The 19406-nt window shown below is 41.4% G+C and overlaps 1 protein-coding gene across 1 annotated transcript; it reads left to right on the top strand.

Moving 5' to 3' along the window:
- The first annotated feature begins 300 nt into the window (after positions 1 to 300).
- On the top strand, positions 301 to 19131 carry LOC144718841 (matrilin-1-like). Its single transcript, XM_078594409.1, has 10 exons — positions 301 to 526; positions 3168 to 3514; positions 4486 to 4708; positions 7294 to 7416; positions 11151 to 11273; positions 12053 to 12181; positions 14394 to 14834; positions 15578 to 15730; positions 17102 to 17206; positions 18582 to 19131. The coding sequence occupies exons 1-10, from the start codon at positions 358 to 360 to the stop codon at positions 18635 to 18637; spliced, it is 1869 nt and encodes a 622-aa protein (XP_078450535.1). The 5' UTR covers positions 301 to 357; the 3' UTR covers positions 18638 to 19131.
- The last annotated feature ends 275 nt before the right edge of the window (positions 19132 to 19406 follow it).

Genomic DNA, 19406 nt, shown 5'->3' with positions numbered 1-19406 from the left:
CATTCCTATTTTAAGGGCAAAGGTGTGCCAAATGTAACACACCGATTCTATACAAACAACGGTGCATTTTTAACATTCAGCGAATGTCAAACGTCCTAGACTGCAATAGCTGCGCTGCACCCAATATTAAATTCCTCATATTTGTGTAAAGCTGTCAGAGACACACAAAGCTGACAGAGGAGATCCGGATCTTGGAAAAATTTTTGGCCACAAATATTTCAGTGCAAACCTCTCTTTGCTCATCAGTTCAACATTCTTGAGCAAGGTGTCTGGACCATCCCATTTAAAAGGGTCCCTTCTCGGTGTGTTCCAGCAAGTCTTTCATTGCAGTGAAAGGACCGTGACCGGTGTTAAGCTATGGCTCCAATAGATAGGCCATGTTTCTGGTCCATTTTGGTCATCAGCTTAATTTTAACCATTCCTGCTTTGGCACAGAGGACGCGTGTGCCTAGTAGCAAGGACAAGTTCAGACCTACATTTGAAATCAATTTGCAGTCACCAGCTACAAGCAATGCCGCCCAAGCAGGTATTTCTGCACAATGCAGCTTTCTGCAGTACATTTTCCAAGCTTCTCATTATGAGAAATATTGTATCTGGTGTAAGCTTTGAAGCTGAAATGTGTTTTTTTTAATACAAGTAATTAACTGAACACCAGTGGCATTTTAACAATATTTAGTGAATGTGAAATGCCTTTGAATGACACGTGTACAACATGTGTGCATATCAATTACAAGATTGTGTTTATAATTTTGCTTTAGCACAATTGGGCTTCTTTGTAATTGTCATGAACCCTATTTCGTGTGAAACTTCCAAACAAATCAGGCTCAAAACCACCTCCGTGTGCTGACAAAACCACTGTATGCTTTGGACCACAAAGCAACCTTTGATGAAATGTTTGCACATCTCAACGGTCCGTGCTTATATTAGTGGTGATCTCATTAAATGTGCGCTATAAATTACCGTGTGTATATTTGGTGATCAAAAGATTGTTTTCCTTTAGAGAGGAAATTGAAAATAATGAAATATATGCAGTAAAAATATAAATTATGCAGGAAAATTGCTTTCTTCTTTCATGCCTTTTAAACTACAATTTGACATTAAGCAATTCACTCATTCCGTAAATCTCAGAGGTACGCATAAATGCCTGGGAATTATACTGGTTACATAATTGAGCTAAGCCTGGTTGAATTGATTGGAAATATATTTATTTTTAAAAATGAATGCATGGAAATGAAGATGAATATTTAAGCACCTGCAAGATAAAAACATTTTTATTCTGGAGGGAGTGGTGGTCCGGTGGTTCATGCATTGCGTGACAAACCTGGCTACCTGAGTTTGATTCTCAGCCATGGCTAACATCAGTGATGATATCGAACTGACTGGTCCTGCCCCCCGCCCCTTTCACTAACCTGCTCTGATCAGATTGTGGAGCGTGGTAAAATAACCTCCATGACTCACACAGCACGGGAAGACCTTCATTTAGTCGTGGAATGTAAATGATTATTCCTCCGTTACCGAATTGCTTGACATTTGTGTTTTAAATTGGCATACATTTAGCAAAATAGCATGAGTTCGTATTCTATTGGAATTCACTGCAAGCATGGTTCATTTCGCGTTTGATTTCCACAGAAAATTGCCTTACATTCATGTTGTCAGAATCCAATGAGTTGCATGTGATGGATATAACAGAGGTACTGTCTAACCAGTCTCAGGACTCAAGCGGTTCATTGCAAGGAACGTGGGAAGTGAAAATGTACATTTTTAATCAAATACCTTGTCACAACAGCAAGTGTTCTGTCTTTCTATGCATGATCTTTTCAAATTACGTTTATGATTCTAGACTTCTATTTAAGTATTTGCAGAATTAACTCTTCTGCCAACAATTTTTATTTTAATAGAAGGACATTTCCACCTAGTGTTGGTTCCAACACATAAATTATGCACTAAAAGTCAACATCATTCCCTCTATTAAAAAAATATGCAAAAAACAGAATACAGTTTGCATATATAATGGTTCTAAATGAGACTGTATAACCTGGCTGACTTCCACCATCGGAATTATTTGAAGGGAAGAGCAGAAGGAACAAAAGTTTTAATGCTTTGGGGCAGAGGGAGATGAGTTGACATAATGGTAAATGTGGTAATGAGACACTTAACAGAGAGAAGCAAAACGCATTTAATGTGATTCTGAGCAGTTGACGTGGGAATAAATTAAACAAAAGAAGTGTACCGAGGTGCCTGGGTGGTTAAGATGTCAGCGTGCTATGGCGGCACCACCTGAGCTTGAATCTGGGTTTCTGCCACCCATGAAGAACTATTTACATTTTACATTTAGCTTTTTATGCACGAAAGCCACACTGTGTTAGCGTACACATTTTTACTTTTTTAATTAAAGATGTGATATAAGTGGGAGGAAACCGTTGCACTCTGAGAAAACCCACGCGCATGAGAGGGCAACACTCCAGTTCAAAATGAAACAGATGGCGATTAGTCCACTTGCTGTACCTCCTTCTCCTGGCAATCCAGGGTATGGCACGTCGACACCCAAGGGAAGGAAGTTCCCACAATATGTTTGAACCACCACCCTCGCTGCCTCCACAGTGCTGGATTACAGTCATGCGCCACCACTGCCTAAATCGGTTCATCAATTTAGTTTTGCGCTTCATCTTTGGCTAAATTCTAGCTCTGACAATAAACAAAAATATATTGCATTGACTGCTATATGTTCACATAATTGCATTGCAGAGGGCTTGAGGAAGTACAACCCCCAATGTGTGAAGGATAGTAAAAAAATTAGGCCACATGAAGAAAAGGTCTTTTTTGGGAGAGATCCTGTGAAACATGTCTTTTGCAGCCATCCTTTGGCACACAGGGTGCACTAAGTCGCAGGATTTCTGAATCGATTGTTCATCTCATGTTATGATGCTACTAGAATGCATTTTAATAAATTGATGCTTATCAATATATCTTGAACTAAAGGTACAAATTCCACATTCAGTTGGCATGAGCAAGTCACTCCGTGGACAATCTAAACTGGCTTGCCTAAAAGAATAATGCATGCTGACGCGACTTTTGAAACTTGTGCAAAATAAAAAAAAATTGCTCTAAGAAGAAACTGAAAAGTAAAAAAAATCGAATCTGACATCACTCACGTGTGCTTCTCGCAGGTGGGCAGTGCACCAGCAAGATCCTCGACCTCCTGTTCATCATCGACAGCTCTCGCAGCGTGCGCATCCACGAGTTCGAGAAGGTGAAGCTCTTCATGATCGATGTTATCGACTCGCTGGACATCAGCCCCGACGGCACCCGCGTAGCTATGCTGCAGTACGCCAGCACGGTGCAGAACGAGTTCTCCTTCAACACATTCTTCAAAAAGGATGACATGAAGAAGGCGGTGGCGGGTATCGATCCGCTCTCCACGGGCACCATGACGGGCCTGGCGATCCGCTACGCCATGGACGTGGCCTTCACGGAGAAGGAGGGCGCCCGCCCGCCGTCCAAGAAAATCCCCAAGGTGTGACGGCGGCACGCAGGGCTCGATTAAGTTTGAGAGGAGGTGGTGGTGGTTGTGGCCTGGTGCTGTTTCAGCCTCGGTCGGCGGGGACTCTATTTGTATCTTCAATTCCTTTGCTTAAATGAATCAATAAGTATCCTTATAAAACGCACCTCATATCAATAAAGGCATCTCAGAGATGTTTAAGTAAAATAAAGATTGCACGAATGCCCAACACTTAAACTATACGAGACGTTTAATTGAAGCTGTGGCTCGGAATCAATATCAGGTCACCTGGTTCACAGCGCAGTGCACTAACAATGTCGCCAGTGATGCACTGCTTATGTAACCACTGCATTTCGCTGTTGTGAATGACCATTTCGAGTCTGTGTTTTGGCTGGGTGGTATATGGAGAGCAATGGTTTGTGATGCTGCGAGGTTGAGTAGCACCAGGGCTGTTAAGGTAATATGTGGCTGGGCTTAATAAAAATGTATTATTCTATACATTGTGTAAAATACCTTTGTTTCGTTAACAACTACACTAACACTCCTCAAAGGGAACTCATGGAAACCTCACTGTAACTCCTTAAGATAGCCACTTGAGTGCATGGCAAAAGCTTGGAAGAAGAAATGCTGAACAGCCTAACCTTAAAAATCATATTTGGTACATAAGATGTTTGATAAACTAAACTACTTTTATTTGATCAGGTAAGCCCCATTGAGCTATATAATTGTTTTTTTCAGAAGCGACCTGGCCACAAAGAATAGCTCAACAAAGTGAATTATGTAGAAATGTATAGGAGCCAAATACTCTCTAAACACATGTTTCTACATCTGACGACCCGGAGAAAAATGAACGCGACCACTGGGAGAACGTGCAAACTGCAAATATACAGACATTAGGGTCGGAATCGAACCCACCTCCTCTATACCAGACGAGGTAGTTAACATCTTGCCACCGTGGCCACTGTGTGTACTTGTGTGGTTGATAGGTGGCCATCGTGGTGACGGACGGGAGACCCCAGGACCGAGTAGTAGAGGTCTCGGAGCAGGCGAGGGCCTCGGGCATCGTGATTTACGCCGTCGGTGTGGACCAGGCGGAAGTCTCCTCCTTGGAGGCCATTGCCACTGATCCTGATGAGGAGCATGTCTACTACGTGGAGTCCTATGGCGTCATTGAGAAGCTCAGCCTCAAGTTCCGGGACAGGTTTTGTGGTGAATCAGAGCTTAAGTCTACGCGAATCACAAACAGTATTCCTCCGTTATTCGCGAGGGCTACGTTCTGGAGATGCTTGTGAATAGCAAATAAACACATATCACTTTTCACAATACAAAAACACAATTCATCAACCACATTAATTCCATACACCCAGCCATAAAATTCACCATGGAGGTGGAAAAGGATGGCAAGCTACCATTTTTAGATGTTCCAATCGAAAAGAGACCAGATGGCTCAATGGGACACTCTGTCTATAGGAAAGCCACCCGTAAAAATGCCTACCTAAAACCTGACTCCCACCACCATCCATCCCAGAATAATTCCCTCATCAAAACTCTACACCATAGAGCTCTATGTATCTCCGACCATCATCACCTAGCCAGTGAACTGGAACACGTACACCATGCTCTCAAGATGGATGGATATTCGGACCACATAATCCGTAAAATTATCACCCCAACCGTTGGGAAAGAACCATCTGAGGACCCAATCAAAACCATCACCTTGCCATACATAGCGGGGGTCACCAAAAAGATTTCCAAAATCTTGAGCATTTACATTTTCTCACCAAGAGATCTGCATGTTAGAATGATTGGAAAGGTGATGTGGAGACGTTACCGTTGCACTGTAGATACGCAGTGATGCTGTCACGGATGGATGACGCAGGCTGCCGGGTTCTTTTGTCTGATCTCATGGCGCATTCCGTGTGATATTTCACTCACACGAAAATTAGATTTCGTTAATCGAAATGTCCGTAATTTGTCAATTGCATTATCGTGAAAATTCGTAAACCAACCGTTCGGAAATCGAGGGATACATCTACATTGTAATGACCTTTTTGAAGAGATAGGATGATGAAGTTTGTCACCAATGTTATACAGTATATGCTTGTACTATTATTCTAAAAATACAAAACCTAAATTTTCTGATATGATTCTCACAAAACGAAGGCTTTTTAGGTTGATTAGTTTCGTTCATACCTCAGGCTTAACAAAAGTTCTACACTGCTTTAAGTCTCGTGGGAAATTACACAATCGTCATTTAACTCAAATTATACGATGACCATCACGAGTGAATACAGTACGTATGTGTCCAATTATGTTAACCATTGCTGAGAATCAAACTCAGGTGGTCGGGTTCTTAGCACAAACCACGCACCTAGCATATGAAATGCGTACGCAATACATGGAACAGTTAATTAGTGGTTCTCAACTCAGTGTCCAGTGCACACTCAAGGAGTTCAGGGGCTATGACTACTTGCAGGGGGCAGTGTTAAAATGAAAAAAATGATAATGAAAAGCTACAGGGGGCCACAAACACCTGCGGAGTTTATAGTTTGTCTTCAAAGCCTTGGTGTAGCTATTGGCTGCGTATGCGGTGCGGTTGCCAGAAGGTGCATTTTCATTCCTTTCACCAGGGCACATGCCAACCGCGCTACGTCACTGATTAGTAGAACCATTACAAAGTCTGATTAGATTATTCACGAGGTGTAAATATAGTGTCCACACACTGACCACTGTGTAAATATAAAACGCCCTACTCGTGGGGCCACCATGACACATTGCTATAGTTGAGAACCATAATAACGGTTTTTTGGTTAGATCGCTTCAATATAAATGTGCCATTAACCCACCACCACCCGACACAACCAATTAGTAAGGTTTGTCATGTGACATTCCCCTGATTAACATGGTTGGCTATGATTGGTGTGAAAGAAGTATCAATATGCATACAACAAAACGCGTCAATTAGCTATTACTTCAGCTCATCGGTGTGATGGCGAGTAAACCCACAACATTTCCAATTGAGCAAGACTCATCGCTCGTGATTACAACCAGCTTCAGCAGGCGATCACCACTGAACCGTCTTACTCAATTGTAAATGTTGTGGATTTACTCGCCATCACACCGATATGCTGAAGTAATTGCTAATTGGCACCTTTTGTTCACGAGACGAACCTTACTAACTGGATGTGCCCGGTGGTAATGGTTTAACAACGCATTTGTATTTACACGCTCTAACCCAAAAACCTTTATTATGAAGAATATTGGTCGCAAAAGCTGACGTGTTATGTGGTGCATTATTACCATTCCATTTCCATGTTAAACCTGGTGACCATCCCCATTGTCACTGTCAGACATTTCCAAACTATTGCTCGGAGCTTATCTCTGCTGATGCCACTCTCCAATTTGCTGCTAATCCTTCACGATGTGTGCACGTAACATAACAATAATGTATTAATAATTATAGCTCTTTGTCAATCCACTGTTGAAAAAAGGCCTCTCTACCCTGCGTTCGTCATGGGGGGTTTTGACCATCCTTCACCGTGCTGATTAGTGCAGGTTAGTGAAGAGGGGTGGTGGGGGGGCAAGACCGAATGACGCAATTACTCACCACTGGTGTTTGTCGAAACTGAGAATTATACTCAGGCATAGAACAGGGTCCTAACCACTGCACCATCACTCCAACCACACATACACATGATATTGCACATCAATACATCTCCACGGATTTCCAGTAAAGATTTCGTTTCACCCGCCTTATGTGCAATTTTATTTGTGCGTACCTATGCGTTTCACAGGTGTGAAACTGTGCGCCGTGGTGGACCACGGCTGCGAGCAGATCTGCGTGGACTCGCAAAACTCCTACCACTGCAAATGTTATGATAACTACACGCTCAACGCCGACAAGAAGACCTGTTCACGTGAGCCTCACCCTACCCTTGCACTCAGCAGCAGAACTATCGCTGCGCCTCATTAACAACCTGCCTTTGGATTTCCACGGACAATGGTATCTCAACCAAGTGGCTTATCACGTGGAAATGTATAGCAGTCAAATACTCTAAACGCATGTTTCTACATGTAGCGGGAATAACAGAGGACCAGGAGAAAAATCCACTTGACCACAGGAAGAACATGCAAACTCCAAATATTCAGGACAAGCATCAGGGTCGGGATAGAACCCACAACCTCCTGTATACCAGGCGAGGGAGTTAACATAATTTCACCCAATCTGACTCATTAGTTAACACGTTATTTCTCAAGTTTGCATTCTATTTACGCAATAATCTCACAAAACGTTGGCTGAGGGAGGATAGTTGTAGTTGTGGTGGTGTTGTTGTTATTTTAGTCACCAATCTGACACAAGGGACATAAAAAGTTGCTACCGATCATTATAATTTAATAGTTTTTTTGGCTTCACAAACCCTTATATTGATATTCACTTACTTTTTTGTATTAATAAGAAAAAAGTTACTGGAAAATTGTAATTAGAAAGATGAAATGACTGAAAGAGGTCAGGAATGATTACCAAAATGTGTCAAAAAGTTTAGTAAAATAAGAGATGTCACTTGAGAATGCATTTTGAACAAAGGTGTGCCCTCTAGCATGGAATGGTTCAGACATTGGACACTTGAAGGGAATTCATCTAGTGCATTTCCTATTATTCCTTTATTTATACACCAGGTAAAAGCTCAGTAACAAACATCAGTTTTGGGAAATCGGACAGATCCCTTTCTCCAAAGCAGTTTTCATGCTTTCTGTAAATAATGAGAAACATGTCAGTCAGATACAAATTCTCAGGCTGGAAACAAATGAACCATTCATGTTAAAACTGTGCTTGCCAATGGGAGACATTGCAATAGCTTGCCAGACAGTCTGTAAATATTGCGTGTCTTTTGTGCAACTTGCCTTAAAAAGTCAGTTAAAATTAGAATGCAATCAGTATAAAACAGCAAGCGTTTGTGAAAGTTAGTTTTAAATTGACAAAATAGAAATGTATGGGAATTATTTAGCAAAATAATCTACACAACTCAGCTTGAATTTGAACGGTGCAATGATAATGGTAACTCTCGTTCGTGATCGGTGATGAAGAGGGACAAAAAATGGAGCAAAATTTTCTGACTGATTAAAAAAGAATTCTATTTTAAAGATGTCCCCCCCCCGTATTGTAACATTGCATAAGCATTTGAGTGCACAAACAATTGGGTAGAATACATTGCACCTCCTTAAAGTGTGTATACATTTTATTATAACGCTCGTGTCAGAGTGGACACGTTCCATTTTGTACGCTGGTAGTAAGGGAAGTCACAATCAGTTGCATAAAACATGCGTACGTGCTACATTTAATGTTCTATGCAAAAAGCGTTGCGAATTGAAGTGAGATTTTAGACCAGGGGTGTCCAAACTTTTTGCAAAGAGGGCCACATTTGATAAAGTGAAGATGCCCGGGGGCCAATAGTTCCTTTTGAAAAAAATTTAACCACAAAAGTTACGTGGCAATACACACTGTTATAAAACAATTTTCATTGTCACAATTACCTTTATTTTTCAAATGACAATGTAACCAAATATAAGCCACTCAGGCAGACGTGAACAACTCTAAAAACGCAGTTCTGCCTTTAATTCAGTCAGATAACATTGAACAAACTGTATAGAATACCTTAAATTTCCATGAGTTTTATGATGTATTTATTCTTACCGAAGCTGCGGGCCGTATGAAATCTGCCCGCGGGCCGTGATTGGCCCGCGGGCTGGACTTTGGACATGCCTGTTCTAGACAGAGGCGCTTACTCTGCAGAGGGTGGATTGCATGGATCAGTAATGCTACGTTGGTATAAAGTTCGCGGACTCTGCATTTACACGTAAACAACTAGACTTAAGCAGGTACACGTACACATCTTCACCTACACAGTCTAGGCACAGTGTGAAATCACGGCAGGGAAGTAATACTCATGCATTCATTTACGGACGAGAAGCAGAGAGCTACATGTGTGAGTGCATGCAAGATGCACAATGTACACTGTGTAAACAACCAAAGGAAGTCATACAGTCATAAGGCTGGGGGCAGAATGGTCCATCCAGTGAGAGGGTGAATGCTACATATTAGTCAGTATAATAACAGGAAGGCATCTAAACACCGTACTGAGTCAACAAAATGTAATAAATGAATGCATAGCATTTGGAAGATAGCATACATATTTACAGTATGCATTGCTGTACATTGAGATGTCATAAACATGTGAAATCAATATTCATGAAATGTCTTCTTCCAAGCGTACACATTTTAGTCACATGATTTTAATAAAATAAACAAACAAACAGCTTCTTTACACTTTACACGAATATCTTTGCTCGCGAGTTCCCGCTTGTCTTTTGACGATTATTCGACAGTACCCTGTCAATATTGTAACATCGATGGAGGGGAGGGGGGGATTGGTGGTTGCTCACTGCATTCTGCTTGCATTTTCTGCCGCGCTGTTTGAGTTTCCACACCGCTTGCAACCAAAACCTGCATTATTGATGCTTCCTTGACCCATATGCCACTTTCGGGGCTCACGCTGTGCGTAGTTCGTTGCTAACCACAACTCCATGAGCCCCTCGTGTTGACAACACCTCCCAGCGCTGCTCTTGACACGAGGCAAATGGCTCGTCGCACAGACAGAAACCCCCCCACGTGTTTGGGCACAGTTTGCTAGAAACGACCACAACGAAACATCGAGCAGACGAGGTTTAATGTACAGGACAATATAATTTCTCCCAGCTGTCGACACTTTGTGTTTAACTTTTGCATGTTGCTGGAGTTTCTCACACAAAACACTACTAGCTCGCTCACCTGCCACCTGAACACGCGTTTTGTTTAATGCTGGTGGGGGGGGGGGATCTAAAAGGGGAAGTGCTAGGTTGTGATGTTTGAAAGGAGGTTTGTGGGTGCTAATGAGAGGAATGAGATGTTCCATTAACACAACAAAAAACATGTACATCTCCAGCTGTTTTCGCGAACAGCAATAATTAATATACTAAATAAGTAGAATTCAGTGACAATTATGCTTCAGTGATTCCAATAAAATTAGCAGTGTTGTTTAATGAACCTCGGGTTTTTTTTTGCGTGTACATGGGAACTGTTTTAAATTGTTATCATCGTTTTAACATTGACATTGTGTTAGGACAACTGTGGTCTATGCAGTAAATGAGGGGCAAACAGCAATGTTAAATGAGCCAAAGGTTTTAATTGTATCCTTTAGAATTCTGGTCAAGGTCCATTACACTTAGACAAAATTGTTATTTAAAATGTGATTACTCGTAATTGGGGGAAAAGGTACATATTTGACTTCCAGACGACTTAATTACACTGCCATTACACTAGTAATTGTGAGTGTGTATTTGTTCATTCGTCTATTCATGTATTTGTACAGAACTTGTAAGTTATATTTAGCGGAAGTATGGAAAGTGTTACATTTACTTAGATATTATATTGTGGAAGAATCTGCAGCAACTGCATATTTTTGCTTGATTATATAAATTCATCCTCATGTCATAAAATAGTACTTATTTAAACTGCGTGCATGTCCATGCACTATTACGTTTCTTCGAGTGTGTTTTTGTGTTTGTTTACTAATGTCATAGTTATGGCAACATTGCGTCACTTGTTTTTCTCTAGTCAAGAAGCTCTGTTCCGTGGTTAATCATGGATGCCAACACATTTGTGTCGACACTCCCGGCTCCTACTACTGTCGGTGCAATGAAGGATACATCTTAAATGAGGACAAAAAAACCTGCTCGCGTAAGGACCCTCTTGCGTCATTAGCTGCTACGCCAGACACATTGAACTTGTAGGCAATTTCTGCCCCGTTTCTGTGTTGGTTGTGACTATGGTTGCTGCGATATAATTTTTCACGATACGATGTTAAATTTCATGATGTGACAATTATTGCAAAATCCATTTCCAATAATATTTTTCACGTCTTCTATTTTGTATACATTTTAAATAGTTCTTCAACTGCAATGCACTCAGCATACACCTGGCATAAGTTTTTTTCTGAGCATTCAACTTTACAATGTATAATGCTTACAGTGCGCATGCTGCCCGTTGCAAAATAATAAAATGAACGACAAAAAGATGACATTCTACACATAAATAGTTGTGCCATCAATTATTCTGAAAAAAAATGTGCAATTGGAATACAATTGGAGAAAAAGACAATTAAAAAGAAAACTACAACATTTTTGGACAGATAGATTCATACAATCCAACACATCAAAATAACAGCACTTTCATTACCGATGGCAAAACACCAGAGTAAAGAATAATGGAAAATAGCAATTTTAACAACTTGATTTATTAAGTGGCTTATTTAATGTTTCAGAAATATATATAATTAAGCTATTAAAACAATATTGCCTGAGCGGTGATAATCACGATATTTTTTTTATTAATATGTTTTGCAACAACGAACCTTGGCCCTTATATTGCACGGTATATTGTATTATCGGCATATCGCGGCAACCATGGTTGTGATGTTTAATTGCGGTTGAAAGCGTCCCCGATGTGTTCACTCACAGGCCTTGTGCTTGACATTTGTGCCACAATTGAGCATGGCTGTGAGCATATCTGCGTGAGCACTGCGAGCTCCTACTACTGCCAATGCAGTCAGGGGTACAACCTCAACGGTGATGGCAAGACTTGCAGACGTGAGTTCATATCACACCACTAATCACATACATCCCATACATCCTAATGTCACGCATGGTCATGCTAACAATACTAATAGATGAAATCCACCGCTTACGTGTATTAAAAATGAAAGCCATACTCTTAAATGAAATAGCTACAGTGTAAGTTGGCTGGATGGCTCAGAGTGCAGAGCTGGCACTGCTGAGACCCTGCATTCGAATGGAGGCAGCCGCCCATGATTAAATGTCGTGAGTTGATGGTCTCACCCCGGTCACCACGTTAATAAAACCAACATATTAAATTTGTTTCCGCAATTACTTTTGCGAAACTCCAGCTCTGATAATTAATTATATCAGTTGGACTGTCAAGCGTCGAACATTATTCGCAGTGGCAGTGAGTGGGACCGGTAATCACTTGAAGGGATTTCAGAGGAAGCTCTGTGATATGCACTTGTGTGGATCATGCCCAAACATAGAGAGTTGTACTGCTCTGTACGAGATCTTAAATGAGAAAGATTCGTAATTTCATGACATGAAGCCAATAGCACAATCGGAAAACAATTTGAGATTTTTTTTATTTTTAAATACCAAATGTTACTACAGATGCATACAATCCACCACATCAAAATAACAGTACTTGCAGTACTGATCGCAAAACACCAGAGTAAAAAATATGACCATTGACATAATCATCTCCATTGTCATAATTACCAGCCATTGTTGATATTATTACCAAATCATAAGCAATCTTATGATATGTATTGTCATAATACGAGGGCATTTCAATAAGGAAATATACTTTATTAACTCTGTACTCTCCTTTAAGTCAGTGCGACTGGGTACAAAAAAAGGATATCGAATGGGGTGTGACCTGTATTTTCACGTGCAAAACGTTAATGTCCACATATTTGCACCAGATAGCAGATGTATCACGTGATCAACGATGGCAGCACCCCTGCACAATTTATAATTCTAATATCAGTGAGTTTTATTTTTTACCTCTGAGGATGTAAAGACAAGTGAGGTTTATTGCAGAATTAAGCAATTGCCGATGAATACGTGTAACGTGTACTGCCCTTAATAATGACAATTGGAAACGTGTTCCGAATGGGTGCATTGAGATGAATATACATTGCCGTCATGACGGAAACCTGGTGAACGAGGCACCACAATGGCAATGCCCGTTTGCTTTACTGTCGTCCTCTAATTTTTTTTGCCAGCCACTAGCAATGTATAGTCGTGCACGGTTACTGTCATCTTTGCCCACTTGATACATCTCCTTCTTAGCAGATAAACTAGAAAAAAATAATATTGCGTGTAAGAACCAGGATCACACTGCATTCACTACTGTAATTGTACCTGAATTGCACTAACATTGGTTGTGGAATTGTTAAAAGTCTTCTTCTTGGTTCTTTCGGTAAATTCACGTAGAATTTTATTATGTTTCATTTTTATTATTTTATTATTTCCATTCTACGTGACTTTACCGAAAGAACCAAGAAGATGAATCCCTGCAGTCACGAAAGCTTTACATCGAAATGTTTAAAGTCTCTTTACTTATTGAAATATCATCATAATATCCACGATGATACAGAATCATTCATTTAATTCATTTCATGAACAAGGATGTTGGTTACATTACATCCCCACTTACTCCCCTTTAGAAGAGCAATACAGTAATACCCCAGAGACAAAATCCTCCCTCAATGGCAAGGCTATTTACAACTCCACGTACTCTTGGGAAGGCACGCTTGAGATTAACAAACACTAATTAGGCAAATTAGTACACACAGGCTTTAATTTACGACCAACATCTATTAACAATTCAGAGAATAAATGTAAGCACGCCCCATGGGTATTGAGGGAAAAAAGACAAATCCTTGGCCAGCGTTTTCCATTCGTTATTTCCCCCTTTTCTGTTTTGCTCACACTTTCTTCCCACTCAGGGTAAAAGAACATTAGCGCTGTTGAGCAGTAGCACATCTATCAACAGCAGGAGAAAGCACACCCCTTCTGTTCACATTAGTGTCCCTGTTGGTGCCCTCTACATGGAGGTTCACAACAATCAAGGCCAACGCTTGAAATCAATTTCAAGAAACGCCCTTTCGCACCTCGCTTGTTACACTTGTTGGCTAGCGATCTGTCGTGAGGCTGTGCCGATGATGTCGCAACTCCACACAGGATGAAGATGTGCAAATGGCGACGCTCACCTGTGTTGATGATTCCACAGAATGTAGGTTGGCCAGTTTAGACGTAGTGTTTGTTGTCGACGGCTCAAAAAGTGTCAAGTCCAAGAACTTTGAGCACATCAAGGAGTTTGTGAACCGTGTGGTGGACGCCCTGGAGGTGGGTCCAGGTGCGACGCGCGTGGGGCTGATTCAATACTCAACACGCGTCCAGACGGAACTTGCTCTCGGACAGCACACCACGGCAGAGGCCATCAAGGCGGCTGTGAAAGGCGTCCGCTACATGGGCCGTGGATCCATGACGGGCATTGCCCTCCACCACCTGGTAACGCAGGGCTTTGCACCAGCCGGTGGCATTGGAAAAGAGGTGGCTGCTGGCATTTCAGTGCCCGGCAAGGCCCCCCCCCGTAAGGTGGCTATAATATTTAGTGACGGCCGCTCACAGGACAATATCAACCCGTGGACCACACAGGCCAAGGAGGCAGGTGAGCACACCGTGTCTGGCAGAGTCGTTCTGAAGACGATTAACCTCCTAATCCACAAACCTGGTGAAGCATGCTCAAGAGAACGCCAGCAAAGAAGCGCATGGCCCTCCTTTTAACATTCTATGGAATGGATTGCATGTTTTGACGCATGGTTGGCCTATCTTCATCTCTTCTCAGTTATTTTGGAGCGCACACGCTGAGATATACGGCAGCACTCGTTAACCCTGTTGCCCCTCTCAGGCCGTGCTCGCTGAAAAGAAGTCTTCATTTTTCCTCGTAAGTGGTTCGCGTAAACAAAACTAAACGTCGCATGCGCCCTCTGGATGCTCACAAAGTCCAATTGTATTTTTGATCTAATCGCCAATCCCACTGCTGCACGTCTGCAATATATTTTAACAAATTAAATGTGTTACTAAATTAACAAAATGCACGTGTGAAAATCTAGTCCCCGGCATGCAATTTCCTATTTTGAAATGAATGCAAATTTTGAGGTCTGAAAACATAGTGCAAATCTTTTAAGCCTGACCAAATACAATTGAAATCTATCCATACTTGCGACTGCTATGTATATTTAATTTGCAAGACCAGAAAAAAAGTACAACCTCAGTCATGAATGAAGAATTTCCATATTCCTGCTCAAGCCTCTGCTAGGTTCTGCAAGTTTCAATTCCCCTGGCAAGAGTGGTGTTCATTGCTTTGTGCCCGCGTGTGTGTCCTCTGGTGCACGGCACGTACCATCGCAGGGATAACGATGTTTGCTATAGGCGTAGGCCAGACTGTGGAGACCGAGATTAAAGAAATCGCCTCTGATCCCGACGATGACCACATTTTCTACGCACGTAACTTTTCTGCTGTTCCACAAATAGCAGAAAAGCTCAAACGCAGGATCTGTGAAGGTAAGTCTTTTTTTGGGGGAGGGGGCGCCTGTTTTGTCTTCATGCCCTTTAACTGAAAGCAGACAGTTCCTTTCATGTTTAAAAGCCCGTATACTATGTACGTTTGAAATTGTATGCAAATGGTATCTGTATAAAAAAATATTTTACTTATATCTTTGGTTGTAATGGATCCAGAATCTGCCAGCTTGATACTGCCTCACATGAATAAAGCACAGCGTAGACAAACACCATGCCAACCGGATACATTTAACGAATGCTAGTGCCCAATTAGAGGTTGGCCTATTTCTTTGTTCGAGCTCAAAGCAATCCATACGTTTAAATAAAAGGAGTGATGTTCGCCGAAAATAAGTTTTCAACCTTGAACTTATTCGCATTTTTTTAGTTGAAAGTCTACCGATTTCTCGAGTTAAACACGTGGCAATTTTTTTTGGCACTGGCAGAGCTATAAGTATGCGTCAGAGATCGTGCTGTGTTTGCTCCGGCCGGAACCATAAGTGCACAAACATTGAGCCTGTGTGCTGTCACATACCTTTACGCTTGAATGTGGATGGTTCAAAATGCTCACCCCATGTGTGTAATGTCTGTACAAAAGGCGAATAACATCGTGCCACAGGTCCAAATTCCTGCTTGTGTTTGAACAAATATGGTACAAGGTGTGTTCACGGCTGCATCTACCAACCAATGTAGGCAACAACCGAACCGTAATGTGGCTTATTATATACATATCGTAAATGAACTATTACCCAAAGTATCGTTAAACATTTATTATTTGTTACATTTTATTCCACCTTAAGTTGATATTTTGTCATTTAAAATATCATCAGCCATTAACAAACCACTGCTGGATGATGGTCTATCCAAGCTGTCAGCCTCCCTCTCGGTCGCACAATGCAACAATCTATTCGCACACGAGCTGATCTCATTGGCCAATCTTCGACGAGGATGTCTACCCAAGCACGTTCCTTTCTTTTGCTACCACTCCATCATTAGTCTCGACCACCAGCCATCATCATGTCGAGTGATATGTCCAGCCCAAACCACGCTTACTTTTGTTTACAATATTATTAAAGACACGTATCATCATGCCAACCATATTCCGAAACGTTAACTGTTACAATATGGTATTTATATATCTATTCTCCGTGAACTATGGACAATGTTACTGGGACAAATCGGAAGCTAAAATGAAAAGAAAACAATGACGTGGAAGGGATTCAACGGTAATCTGATGTCCTTTTCCACGGTTTTGGCCTCGTGCTTTGCGGCGTGGTTCTGTGGACGATTCCCCGTTGGCTGCGCGGGTCGTCTGTCGTGCGTGTGGCTGCGCGTACGCTGCTTGGCTTCTTTGCTCGCCCCTTCCCTGCCCTGCAGAGGAGGCGCGGAAGGTGGTGACCGTGGAGGACCCCTGCAAGTGTGAGGCCATCGTGGCCTTCCGCACCAGCGTGCACACCATGCTGGATGCCATCCGAGACACACATATCCTTCTGAGCCTTGCCAAATATGGGACGAATATCCCCTGTGTAGGAGTTTACAGACTGGCGGAGCGAGTGCTGCCCTACCCGTGGGACCTTGTTTTCTCGAGTATTAAAATGATGGGAAAAATAAGAGTAGGCTTTATATTTTCTGATAATAAAACAGGTGTTAACATGTTCAAACACCAAAAAATAGACACCCATTGCAAGGCATCAAGTCTGCATTTAACCACACATACGTGTGGCAAAAATATGCCTTCCATGCGGCCTTGTCTCACCAGTGTTAGACCAGAGAGCATAATTGTTTGCATGTTTTGTCACAAGTTTGTGTGGCTAATGCAGACTTGATGCATTGCAATAGGTATATAATTGGTGATTGAACATCTTAAGACCCCTTTCATTCCCAGAAAGGGTAAAGCCTATTCTTAGTTTTTGTTCCATCAGGTACTGTTAGCGAGCACCCATTGAGGTCAGCACGAGAGGGACGTGTGGCTAGCACCTGAAGCGGGTTGCCTCTGTCTGCCGAGTCCTGGTGTTTGAGTCGATATCAACGAGGCCCAGTGGTCATCCTCTTAAGAGGAGGTGCAAACAGATTCATGGAAAAATGTCGCATTTTTTAAAACTTTTCATTGTCATAAACTGTACGATAGATATAACGCGTTTTTCTGCAGGCTACATTCCAGAAGAAGATTTCGAGAGATGCAGAAATGTTTGAAAATGGGTTAATGTCTTGTTGTTTCTGACAAAGCAAAAAAAACTTGTTTGAGAGGATGGTGCAGCCACTCTGTGTTTTATTTATTACCCATGGCATGCATGACTAATTGAGATAATCGAAGGATGAATATAAATGACTGTTTTCATCCGCACCCAGGGACCAATGTCACGTAGAAGTAATTAATTAAATACAAGACACAATGTTATCTCTCCAATTGGGACTCAAGTCCCCTACAGTTATGTGTTTATGCTGACAAAGAGTTCATGATAAGTTTGGCAGTTATATTTGTACAGTTATGTAGTTAAACTAAACTATTCAACTATTTATTTTGTATTTTACCAGGTAAGGCCCACTGAGCTATATAGCTATTTTTCACAAACGACCTTGCCACAAATGATAGCTCAACAAAGTGGCTTATCATGTGGAAATGTATAGCAGCCAAATACTCTAAACGCATGTTTCTGTGGAGGGGAAAACCGGAGAACCCGGAGAAAAATCCACAACCACGGGGAGAACATGCAAACTCCAAATATACAGCAGGCGTCATGGTCGGGATGAAACCCACGACCTCCTGTATATCAGGCGAGATAGTTAACATCTCGCCAGGGTGACGTCTAGTTGTATGAGGTGCTACTTCGTTGAGAGTCCTTAATTTTGAATTTACTGGCAGAGATCACCCTCAGATTAGAATATTTGGAAGCGAGGCTGGGACAGCCTTGAACATTCACAGGATCTTCCAAGTCATCTTCTTCAAAAACTTCATGAAGAACAAACACCTTAATTGTATTTAGCAAATATGTAGGCATTGTTTATATAACTAAAATGTAAACATTATGAACATTATTTCACAATTTCCTAGTTTGTATCATTCACTAGTAGTGAACAAATCTTGTTGTTTAAAACTGAAAATATTGTTTAAAACATTATTTTTGACAATTATAACGTGGATATCTTCATTTTATTACGTGTAAATGGTGAAATGTAAAATTGTGTAAGAGTATTTTATCAAGGCAATCATAATTTAGTCGTGCAAGGTATCTTTATTGCTCATGCACAATATTGATGAATATTTTCTTACATTGAACAGCTGGGAGATGGTTTCTTTGTGAAATGTCTTAGAATACCACATTGTCCTTTTTTCTTGGTCAGAAAATTAATAGAAATATTTAAGAAAGACATCTGTATTCATGTATAGTAATAAAACATAAAATAATTTTCCTCTTGAGTGTTTCGTTTTAAACAAGTGTTACACGTCGATGCCTCAATGACCTCAAGATGACCCTTTTTAGGTGACTCCGTATCATTCTCAGCTGTAGACACTGCCCATTTGCACATTAAGAGCATGAATTTTGAACCACAGTGCGACTGCAGAAGAGCAAACAGTCTGATTCCATCATGTCTGTGGAATGAGTTGAAACCATTCACGAGGTGGGGTTTTTTGAGGCCTCAAATAGATGCAACATTCTCACCTCGCTGGTGAGCCAGACTG

Source organism: Lampetra planeri, chromosome 5, assembly GCF_965212315.1.
Source record: "Lampetra planeri chromosome 5, kcLamPlan1.2.h2, whole genome shotgun sequence".
In the NCBI taxonomy this organism is placed as follows: domain Eukaryota; kingdom Metazoa; phylum Chordata; class Hyperoartia; order Petromyzontiformes; family Petromyzontidae; genus Lampetra; species Lampetra planeri.
This window is presented reverse-complemented; position numbering and strand designations above follow the sequence as displayed.